Source organism: Ziziphus jujuba, chromosome 2 (genome assembly GCF_031755915.1).
Source record: "Ziziphus jujuba cultivar Dongzao chromosome 2, ASM3175591v1".
NCBI lineage: Eukaryota > Viridiplantae > Streptophyta > Magnoliopsida > Rosales > Rhamnaceae > Ziziphus > Ziziphus jujuba.
This window is the reverse complement of record NC_083380.1, coordinates 8,921,719-8,933,222: the sequence shown is the minus strand read 5'-3', so window position 1 is coordinate 8,933,222 and position 11,504 is coordinate 8,921,719. Positions and strand designations below refer to the sequence as shown.

Here is an 11,504-nt window from a genome sequence, read left to right as displayed (position 1 = left end):
ATCATACCCCCGACATTTTCATCGACATCGATATTTTCTTCACTGATCATATCCATGTGCGCACTAATCACATCCATATACACAGAACACCAGTATGTGTATGGTGCATCTAAAAACTCGTAAATTATAAATCAATATTTTTCAAAATCTCAAAATTTCATAAATACTACAAAGTTTATTCCATCCAATTAAACCCATAAATTTTCCACAATTCCTTTATAAATCATCGTCATAAATTCATTGCACAAATTCCATAAATTTCAAATCCATCAACTCTCAAATGTATCAATTTTCCAATCCACAATATTCAAATGCATAAACATAATTTTTAAAATAATACCCTTAAATCCTTAAAGTTCAAGATAGGGATAATTTCATTAAAATCCCATAAAATTTCCCAAAATTCATAAATCCATATAAATGCATTTTTTATTAATCAAAATAAACTCACAAATAAATTCCACAATAAATCAATTAATATTAAAATCACAATTCCTTTAAATATCAAATCTCCATAAAATCTAAATTTTCATAATTTGTCAAAAACCGTATATGATTTAATGCACATATACATTTCAATTTATTCAAATTGTGCCATCACAATTTCAAATATAATATTGATAAATATTTAACACATAAATATTAAATCCAAATATCTAATTATCACAAAATAAATATAATTTAACACCCGAAATAAAATTGAAGGTGGGTTACTTACCTTGAGCATGCAATTAATCCAAGATCCTCCATGGGATCAATTCCACGATGCATCCGTGCTCCTAAAACAACAATATTACACAACTCAAATAAATTAATATTTTATTCAGATAAATAATACCAGGTATCGGGGGGTTTAACACAAATCTTAACCAAAATTTACGAATAATATACCGAATCGAAGCTTGTGAAACGAGGATTATGAATCTGGTCTTACTTCCCAGAGATCGGACCCGAGGTGGCAGGAATCTCGCCGGAAAGCTCTCGAATTTCAAGTCCTCGATTCTCTCAATCCATCACGAATTGGAGGAAAACGACCTCGAATTTGGGTTCAGAGGGTGGAAATTAGTGGAAAAGGAGGGGCGGTGCAGCTGGAAACTCGCCGGAAAGTCAATTTCCCGGCGAGCAGCCATGGTCATCGGAACCCATCACCGCCGGCTGCTCGTCCGGTGGCCATTGGCCGTGATTTTTGGTGGGAAGGTAGACTAGGGAATGGATGACTCAACGGGACCAGCAGTGAGGCAAACAGAGGTCGGAATAGGGAGAAATCTGGGTTTGAAGTAATCGGCGTCGCCGCCGAAAAAGCCTCGATCCGGGCGCGTCGGCGGTCGGTTGGCCGTGATTTTTGGCTGGCCGACCGGTTTTCAGGTGGTCTTCAAGGTGGGATGGTGCGTGTATGGAAAGGGTGGTTGGAAAATGGCTAAGCGGCGATGGCCGATTGGTTTCTCTCTCTAGCTCTCTCTTTCTCTCTCTCCTCCCCCGGCTCACGCGTTTTAGCCAGAATAAAAGCCACCCGTGGGTGCATTGTTCACTCATGGGGGCTGAAAATGCGACACGTGGTACATACTGTTTACTCAAGTCAAAATATATTAAAATATTACGGCATTCGGAAAACTTTACATGTTCATAACTTTTTAACCAGATGTCCAAATCGGACGTACCGCTAGTCTATGAACTCGTATCGACGAGTACTTCACCACCATACATGAGTCAAAGCTCAACTTTGCATGAACAATAAGTCAACTCCGGCACCCCTTGGCCAGTTTAGATCTCAATTTGTTTTGCTTATAACTTTCAAATCGTAGCTCCGTTTTTGACGTGCTACTAGTCTATGAACTCATGAGGACGTGTACTTTTTAACGGTACCTCAATCAATGTGAAATTCCATCAGGAACAAAAAGTCAACATTTGACCCCTTCTCGGTCAACGACGGTCAAACCCGGTCAACCTTGGTCATTCTAATGTATTTCGGGATGGGGTATTACAAATTTCAGACATTCTATCCATTTCCATGGAACCCATTTTGTATGAATAATTTCCATTAACAATATTCTAGTCCATTAATTGCTTTGTTCAGCACTTTTGCTGTTATTTAATTGGTTATGATTTTGGTGTGTACAGGAGTTTCTATTCAGTTCATTATACGAGGCCTCAATTCGATTTTAGCTGTGAAAATGTGAGTATATCTTCATTTTGGAATTTGATAACATGATTTCCAAGCCAACTTTTCAATGATCATGCTCTATGCGTTCTGCCATGGTTAGTTTCCAGAATATTATTAGAGAAATAATTAACAGTAATTGTTAAATAGTTGTAGGCTTGGATAAAGTGATACTTAATCTTTTGAGGGAAGAAAAGAAGTTAAAAAAAATGCAAAGCATATAATCTGGATACAATTTAGGAGTTAGCCAAATTGGAACTTTCTTCTCCTTAGTTTAGTTCTTTCTTGAGGAATGCTTATTTGCTATCCAATTGTACTTATTAATTTTCAGCTCTCACAAAATTTACATGTTTTAACCAATTTTCAGCTCTCCAACTATACTTATTATGTTATTCCTTCTTTTTTATTCTTTTACTAAAACTGTTGTAGTGACTCAAAAATTGAGCCCAATTTCTATTTGAAGCTTGTTGTTGAGGTAATATTTACTTGAGAAATCTCTTTAGACTTCAAAATCAAATTGATGTGCAACTAAGTTAATCTCTCTTCTTGTAGTTTCTGCTATAAAATTCAATTTCCCTTCTGGTTTACCTTATGCTAATCAGTGATGTGTCATGCTGAAGATCAAAACTCAAACTCCAGATCAAAATTGAGAGAATGGGAGAATTTCTGAAATGAATTCTTGGGCAACTGATTTCACTTGGCCAGAGAATTTCTGTTCCACTAGTTCAGGAATTGGTATGTCTTTCTTCTTCCAATGGCTCTCAAGCTTATGTCTTCAGCTGTTTGAAAAACCTCCACTGAAGCTTTTCCATTACCCACCCGTCTCCTTTCGTCCTGTTAAAAGCAGATATTTCAAGACAAAGCTCTGGAAGCTGAAAGTGATTTGTTTCCTATAATATTCTTAAAAAACTTTTTAATTACAATATAATAATAATCATATTATTATTATTATTATTATTATTATTATTATTATTAGGGTTAAATTAGATAAACCATATTGAACTATTTGACACTTATAAATAACCTTTAAACTATTAAAATAACAAATAATCCTTCAACCATGATTATTTTGTAACATATTGTTCCCTTTAAACCAACTAAATACTATAAATTATTTTAATTTAACAAAAATATCATTTTGGCATACACATGATACCATTTTTCCAAATAGTTTAATCCAAACTTTTTATTTATTTATTTTAATTACTTTATATATTTTATTAAATACAAATCTATCATAAATTTTAAAACACAAATTAATTTAATTATTAAATGTCCTAAATTTTTCATTACTAACCAAACATTTAAAAATAAATAAATAAATAAATTTTCATGAAACAAATTTCTGGAGAACGGCCCAAAAGAAAAACTTAAAAAAGGCTCAATTTAAGAATTGTTGAAAGAATCTAATTTTTTTTATTAATAAGTTTTCCTCCAATAGTATTTGGTCAAAAGTCAGTCTAAGGACATGCTCAATTGGGCCCATAAAAGATGTTTTGGGGGCCTAATACATGGTTCGGCCCAAATAAGTAAAAAGGCCTAAAGTATGAAGCTGAGAATTTGGTCTCCAAATCCATGCAGTCAACTCTATCTAAAAAAGCAAATACACAGGCGGATAACATCTACCAATGCATTTGGCGCCGGACAATCCCCATAATTCGAGGGACAACCCGCACTTGTGTATCTACGCAAAGCCACCTCGAGACTATAAAAGTCGCAGCATGGCCACACCAAAACGAAGCCAAAAAGCCATGTATTGACTACATGCATGAGTGAGTATAACAAAGGTGGTGCATTCACCGCATTGAGGGAAGTTATTTAAGCTTTTTGACTTGATTGTCGGAGGAGGAGGGACGATGACACAGTACATTGTATTTTCTCAGGTATTCAAGCTTTGGAACTTCTTCATCAACCAAGCTTTCTTTCAAAGTAATTAAATTAAGTTTTGTACCAGATAAATTTTTATATATATATATATATATATTTAAGAATTTCAAAATAGCATATTAATAGGAATAGTTCCAACTTTCCCACCTATTTCTTTTAAATTTAATAATTTTCTATTATGCATCCCGACCCACATAAAAAATAAATAAACAAAAGTAAAAAAATTCTCACTAATTTTATCAATTATCCTTAGTAATAACTTAAAATTCTCTTTCCAATTTATATATATATATATCTATAATGCTAGACTTAGTAAAATATTCATTATATTTATATTATATAAATATATCAATTAATAATATTTTAACATGTACTATTCGATAAATAAATTTAGTGAACATTTTTATACATGTAGCATTACTATATATATATATATATATTATAAATGGCTAAGGGTATTTCGGTTCTAATCCGATTTCTAAAAGGCATGAATTTTTTCTTTTAAAAAAAATACCCTAAGACTACTTGTTTGGGTTGTTTTACATGATATTGATATGGTGCATATTATTTTACATATATATTTTTTTTTATAAACCAACATACTTATAATCAAAATAGCCAGGTTCATGTACGAAAGTTTGTTTAGAATGGGGATTGATAATATTTAGGGAACTATAAATATATGTGTACATATTATATTTACACAGGTTCCATCATATCTATGGAAATATATATATATATATATATATATATATACATATTTGCCCATATTTTCTAATCAATATGCATGAGTTACTAATCAAGTTGCAAGATTACACTAACATTTATCCTTGTAATCTTTTTTAATTAAATAAATAAAAATGATCACTAATATAATTTATATATCATATGACAATTTAAATTGTTACCATTAAAAAATTAACCTTTAGGATTTAAATATAAAAAATAATAAAATTATAATTAAAATTTACCACATAAGTTAACCATTATTACAAGACGACAAAAACAACACTATATATATATTTATTGATAATTAAAGGCTTTGATTAAAACAAGATGAAAAAAGAAAATTAGATACACATGATTCAAATTACAATAAAGTAAATGTTCCCTCCCATTTACAACTAGTTTCAATCAAGTAAACTGGGACTGAGATCTGATTCATGCTTTTCCTTGGTTTCTTCAATCTTTACCTTAAGAAATTATCATCTTCAATAATATTTATGACATTTTCAGCAATATCATTTGGTTGCAGAACTGCCTGGTTGCGTCTTGGATTAACCATTGGCTCCTGCGAAATTTCCTTCCTGTTCCTGTAGGCTATATAAAGCCCCATCTGAACAATTCCGAAAATAAATCCCAGTACGTTTGCAAACTGTTTTGATCCAGGGAAGAATTGAAGGGAAACAAAAGGAAAATAAGTCATAGTACTCTTAATAAGATAATTAAAAACATGAGCATGAACATAACTGGGCAAAAGCTAAGAGGACAAATTAATATATATAGATATATAGGAAGAGAATGTTGTATATATATATATACATGCATGACTAATTGTGTATACCGCGAATTTGTAATCCTTGAGCAAAAGCCAATAGAAGAACCCCGTAACAGCGCCTAACGTCTGGAGAAACAATAAAGGAAAAGGCATGAACTCGACACTTCTTGTCCGTATGACTTTTCTCTACAAAATATTACCAAAGTTGTTAGAAATCTTAGAAAAGGAGAAGATGTGCTATATATATATATAGATATAAATTTATATAGAGATTGGAAAAAAAAATTTTTTTCTCACTTTTCAGATGTGGGATGCTATTGTTTGTGGATAATGCTGCTGGCTATGGATTTGGAGAAACCATGTGAAATTGGTATGTAGGTGGCTCGAGTGAAAAAAATATAGAGATGACAAAAAAATAAATAAATAAAAAGAGAAAGAAAAAAAAAATTACGAAAAGAGTGGAGAAAATGTGCAGAGGACTCCAAATTAAATTTTGATTTATCCGGCTTATGTGGCATTATGCTTTCTATGTATATGAGACTCACCTTTTTTTAGCAAATCTCGTGTATTCTTTATACCAAGGGTTTCATCCAATATTCATAACCAATTATTAAAATGATATAATCTAACAATAAAAAAAGATATAAAGTTTAAATCAAATATGGAATTAAAATTTTCAATTTTCCATGTTTTATCAATTGTTGGATTCAACCACTTCAATATCCATGATAATTTATCATAAATATTGATTAAAAACTTTACAAGTAATATACATGAAAATTACTATTTATCATGAATGACTACAAATGAAACTTATATACCATTTGACAATTTAAATTATTACCATTAAATGGTTTATATTTAGAATTTTAAAATAAAAAACAATATAATTAAATATGTCAATTAAAATTTACCATATAAAATAGTTATCGTCACTAATAATGACAAATAGTAAAACTTTATCTCTATATATATAAATAGGTTTTACATGCTTACCATTATGCAAAGTGGAGCTGCAAATACAATAAGATTAAATATTAGACAGATCCATCCCACAATTTGGATACGCTTATGACCATTTGCTAGGAATAGAGTCAATATGACCATCAAACCATAACCAAGAGCAATCAACAAGACTAGATGTATTGTCTGCATCTGCAATTTCCAAAACCATATTTGATTCAATCATAATATATATATATATATAAATTCTATAGTGTTGATATCGACATCATAGAAATTTATAGATATAGTTGAAAATAAAAATAATTATTGTCAATCCAAGAACTATTATCAACAATAATCTTAGTGTCTATACTAACATGATTTATAGTATAGACATCCACACCATAAATACATCAGATATATATATAATTTATTCACCAATATATATATATATATATTATATAATAACGATATTATGGTGGACTAAGCCTGAAACACATGTATTACCATATTTAATTTAATGTATATAGTACATATAATTAAAGGTATGTCCATTATATATACTGTGAGTGTGCAAAACTAATATAGTAGAACCATATATATATATATTTTTTTTGAAAACATAAATATAGCCAAACAGATATCTTACTTAATAATTAAGTGAGGAGACGAAAAGTAAAGTACCCTAGACTTCTTGGGTGCAAAAAATAGGAAAAGGGCAATGTAGAGGGTCTCTATTAAACTTCCAACTGAGTTTATAGCGATGAGATCAAGAAGTACTTCTTGTTTAAGGATTGCATAGTATATTGACAACATCGAACCGAATAGTTCAACAACATAAGGAAGTGACTGAAATCCTTCTGTAGATTGTTTCTTGTATACTTTGTGAAATGTTGTGCTGCAAACAACATAGATCAGATGGTTACCAATATTACGCTCTTCATGATCAGATCAAGTTTTATAGAAGAGTAAAAACTATATAATCTTACATTGGAGCAAGGTAGACCAAGAAAGTGATTATATTGCCTACAATAAAAGCCAAAAGAAAACCCAGAAAAAAGAAAGAAATCATTCTCATTCATTTGTAAAAGTACTAATATATATATATATATATATATATACCAACAAAGTTTATTTGCTCCGAATATAATTTTTGTATATATGAAATTAAATTTATATTTAATCACTTTTAAAATTTTAAATTATAATCTTTAATATATTAAAAGACTAACAACAAAAAAATTGATGTGAGCCTAATTACTAATATATATATATATATATATTTCATTTTGGCTAAAGGAAGTTTTCACGCCTATATATGTGATTTTTCTATTGTATCTACTATGCTAGTGATTGTGGATTTTTGATCGAAATGGACAAAATTTTCGTTTACAAAAAGGTTTTGTTGATTCTCCATAACTTTTTTCATCTTGTTGAGAGAAAAACAAATTGAAGTGAGGGAAAAAAATGTAATGATAGGATTGTAGATTACAGCAAAAAGTACGTGAGGAAAGGAAATAAAATTAGAGATGAGAAGAGAATTAGAAAGAGAGGGAAGAATGTTCAGATAGAGCATTAATTTATAAATAATATATAGAAGGAAAGCTTCACGGAAGATATTGCCTACGACAAAAGAGAAAAGAAAACCCTAAGATGGTGATGGTGATCACCCAGCCATATGATCTTCTTTAAACACAAAACAAAATACTAAAAAGTAACTGTTCGATGCATTATAAGAAGAAGAAGAAACTCGGCCAGGAAAAAGAAACAAGTTGCTTGCAACAAAAGAGAAAAGAATTCACAAAAAGAAGAACAGCCTATCTTGTTCAATCATAAATCAAAATACTCTCTCTCTGTCACTCGTTTCCTCACATATTGTTTATGTTTATGTATAAGAAAGCTAGAAAGATGGGGAAGAAGAAGAATATTAATTATGAAATGGTGGTGGAAGGGGAGCTTCAACCTAAGTGGCGCATGGCCAAAGTTAATGCATGGTGAGGGGCCATTTTCTTCGATCACGAATCAAAATACTATGAAGCTTCCTCTCTCTCTCTCTCTCTCTCTCTCTAAAGTTGTGGAGTAAGCTAGAAAGCTGGTTGAGATTTGAGTGATAATGGGTTAATAAGGAAGTGAAAGCATGTCAAAATTCTTATTAATAATTATCTAAATTATATTAATCTCTTAACTATACATCTTTATCACTCGCTATGTAAAATTTGATAAATAGTAAATTTACTATTAATTATGTTAATATATTAGAATTTTTTAGTTTTATATCTTTTGATTTTATTATCAAGTAAAGTTGTTGCTTTAAAAAATAAAATAAAAAATAAGCCATTAAAGTGATCATCATTTCTTTCATATCTTTTCTTCTTGGAACGAAACTTTTTTCTGTTTCTTTTGTTGACTTTTAATTTTTAATTTTTATTCTTTTTGTGGTAAAAGTCACATTAGCTTGTCTGTGTTTGTTTGTTATTTTTTTTTTCTTTTAAAGCTAAATAGGTTATTTTAAGCATTGTTTGATAATAAGTTCATTTTTTTTATTTTTTGTTTTCATTTTTTGTTTTAAATTGCATATGATTTGCTTACTTCAATAAATTGTTAATTGAAGGTAATTAGAATTTGTTAGACATATTAATTAATTAAAAATGTTAATAAAAGAAAAAAAAGCAAAAATTTAAAATTTAAAACACAATTTTAACTTGTATTTTATTTCTTATTTATATTTTTTTATATTTATAGTAAATAAAGATGTTTGATTACCAAAACTAATATTAATAAATTAATACATAATTTAAAAAAATAAAAAAATAAACTTATTAAGAGGGCTCAACTTATCTGTTTTTTGTTTTGTTTTGTTTGTTTTTTTTTTTTTTTTTGGTAAATAGGTCATTGACTCGTCTGTTGGTCGATGAAATCAATGGTAAATGAATACGCAAATTCCTAATGTCTACCTTCACGCGGTCTAGGAAGGTTAGGCTGGTCTTAGGATTTCCAACAACTGCAATTAAGGGTTGATTTCAACTAAAAGATTAACCTTATAAGCGGAGTAACCAAGCCTCTTATATACCTTTTAAAATATCCATATCTAGCTGATATGGGACTTATGTTTGCATATTCTTTAATCACCCCTCGTATTAAAGGCTAACAATTCTTTTACTGGTTGGCACCCCCTCAAACCAAGACCACCTGTCCTCTTTTTTTTTTTTTTTCAAATTGACCATCTTTATTTCATCCCCATCTCAACAAGATATTGCCATACTACCAACACAAAATTTTGTGTCATCAAACTTCAATTGTCGATTATGGGGTCTAACTCCACCAATTATTTTATTTTAACTCCCTATCTTGTTGAGGTTTAGGGTTCTTTTATCTTTTTTTTTTTGTTTTTCTGTTTTCAAACTAACAACCTGTATTTCATCCCCATCTTGTTGAGAAGTTGTCACACTACCTTGACATGAAATTTTGTGTCATCAAACTTCAACCATCGATTATATCTAATTCAACCAATTATTTTTTTTTCTTGTCGCTTCTTTTTAAAAAACCAATAACCATTATTTTGTCCCCATCTGGTCAAACGTTGACTGTCGATTATGAGGTCTAACTTAACCAATTATTTTTCTTTTTCTTGTTGTTTCTTTTTAAAAAACCAATAACCATTATTTCTTCCCATCTGGTCAAACTTTGACTGTTGATTATGAGGTCTAACTTAACCAATTATTCACTCTAAAATGTTAACCCTATAAGGGAAGTATGCACTTTAAAACAACCATGTTTAGGCAATGTGGGACTTATGTTCACACTCTTTACAATCACCACCTCGAACTAGGGACCATTAAGGACTACCGTCAAACTTTGACTGTCGATTATGAGGTCTAACTTAACCAATTATTCACTCTAAAAGGTTAACCTTATAGGGGAAGTAATCAAGCATCTTATATACACTTTAAAATAACCATGTTTAGGCAATGTGGGACTTATGTTCACACTCTTTACAATCACCACCTCGAACTAGGGACCAGTAAGGACTACCAGCTCTTTTACTAGCTGGCACATTTAAAACCAGGACAATTTGTCTTTTTTTTTTCTTTTTTCTTTTTCAAACTGACAACCATTATTTCATTCCTATCCTCATCAAGATGTCGCCACATCACCTCGACATGAAATTTTATGTCATCAAATTTTGACATTGACTATGGGTTTTAAATTCACCATCGAGATGTCACCAATTTTGTGTAACCAAATTTCGATGATCGATTATGGGTTTTAAATTTACCATCGCGGTGTATCATCCAAGGTCTTACCACCATTCGATCACCTTGGATTTTTATCGCTGTGTAGAAATGGCTTTGTCTGGGATCTATTTTCGATATTATTTGTTGAGACTTGGAATTCCATTCTAAAAGGTTAACCATATAGAAAGAGTAATCCAAACCTCTTATATAGCTTTAGAATACACATCTAGCATAATTCACTAATTATTAGACACTATTTACTAATAATATGTATTGTATATAGACTCTGTAAAATCCCATTATAATGATATAATGAAAAATTGATCTCTATTGAATTATATTGGATAAAATAATGAAAAAGTCAATCACATGCATATATATATATATATATATATATTTCCAAAGAGTCAATAACGTATGTTAAATTAAATATTATCTTGACATTTGTTGACAATTTTTCGATGCATTGCATTGCTTTTGTACCACCACCAAATAAAATTCAGCCAAGAAAAAAATAAAAACAAACTAATCAGAGATAGATTGACCATGGGTTGGCCACTAGACATGTAATATATATATATATATAGTTCAATTTTTATCATAATTTTCCAATGAAATTGATGCAAATTGTAATATCACACAACATGTTGTTGCGGGAGAGTGTTTTTTCTGCAATATGTTGCATGACTACAAGATCCGTACTAAATTTCATCAAGATATCCTAAAAAAAGATTAAATATATATATATATATATATTTTGCAACCACACTCTCAAACTCAT

The 11,504-nt window shown here is 30.2% G+C and overlaps 1 protein-coding gene across 1 annotated transcript; it reads right to left on the bottom strand.

Annotated features, from left to right (window-relative positions):
- Window positions 1-5,234: 5,234 nt before the first annotated feature.
- On the bottom strand, window positions 5,235-7,560 carry LOC112491671 (bidirectional sugar transporter SWEET14-like). Its single transcript, XM_048474639.2, has 5 exons — window positions 7,478-7,560; window positions 7,173-7,386; window positions 6,540-6,698; window positions 5,610-5,729; window positions 5,235-5,420 (listed from the first exon to the last, which is right to left on the bottom strand). The coding sequence occupies exons 1-5, from the start codon at window positions 7,558-7,560 to the stop codon at window positions 5,235-5,237; spliced, it is 762 nt and encodes a 253-aa protein (XP_048330596.2).
- Between the last annotated feature and the right edge of the window lie 3,944 nt (window positions 7,561-11,504).

Excerpts from the sequence above, each read along its gene's own strand:
- LOC112491671 (XM_048474639.2), bottom strand. The coding sequence starts at position 7,560 with ATGATTTCTTTCTTTTTTCTGGGTTTTCTTTTGGCTTTTATTGTAGGC. Across the intron at positions 7,387-7,477 it reads TTGGTCTACCTTGCTCCAAT|CACAACATTTCACAAAGTAT; the intron begins GTAAGATTATAT and ends TGTTGTTTGCAG. Across the intron at positions 5,421-5,609 it reads TCAAGGATTACAAATTCGCG|TTTGCAAACGTACTGGGATT; the intron begins GTATACACAATT and ends GGATCAAAACAG.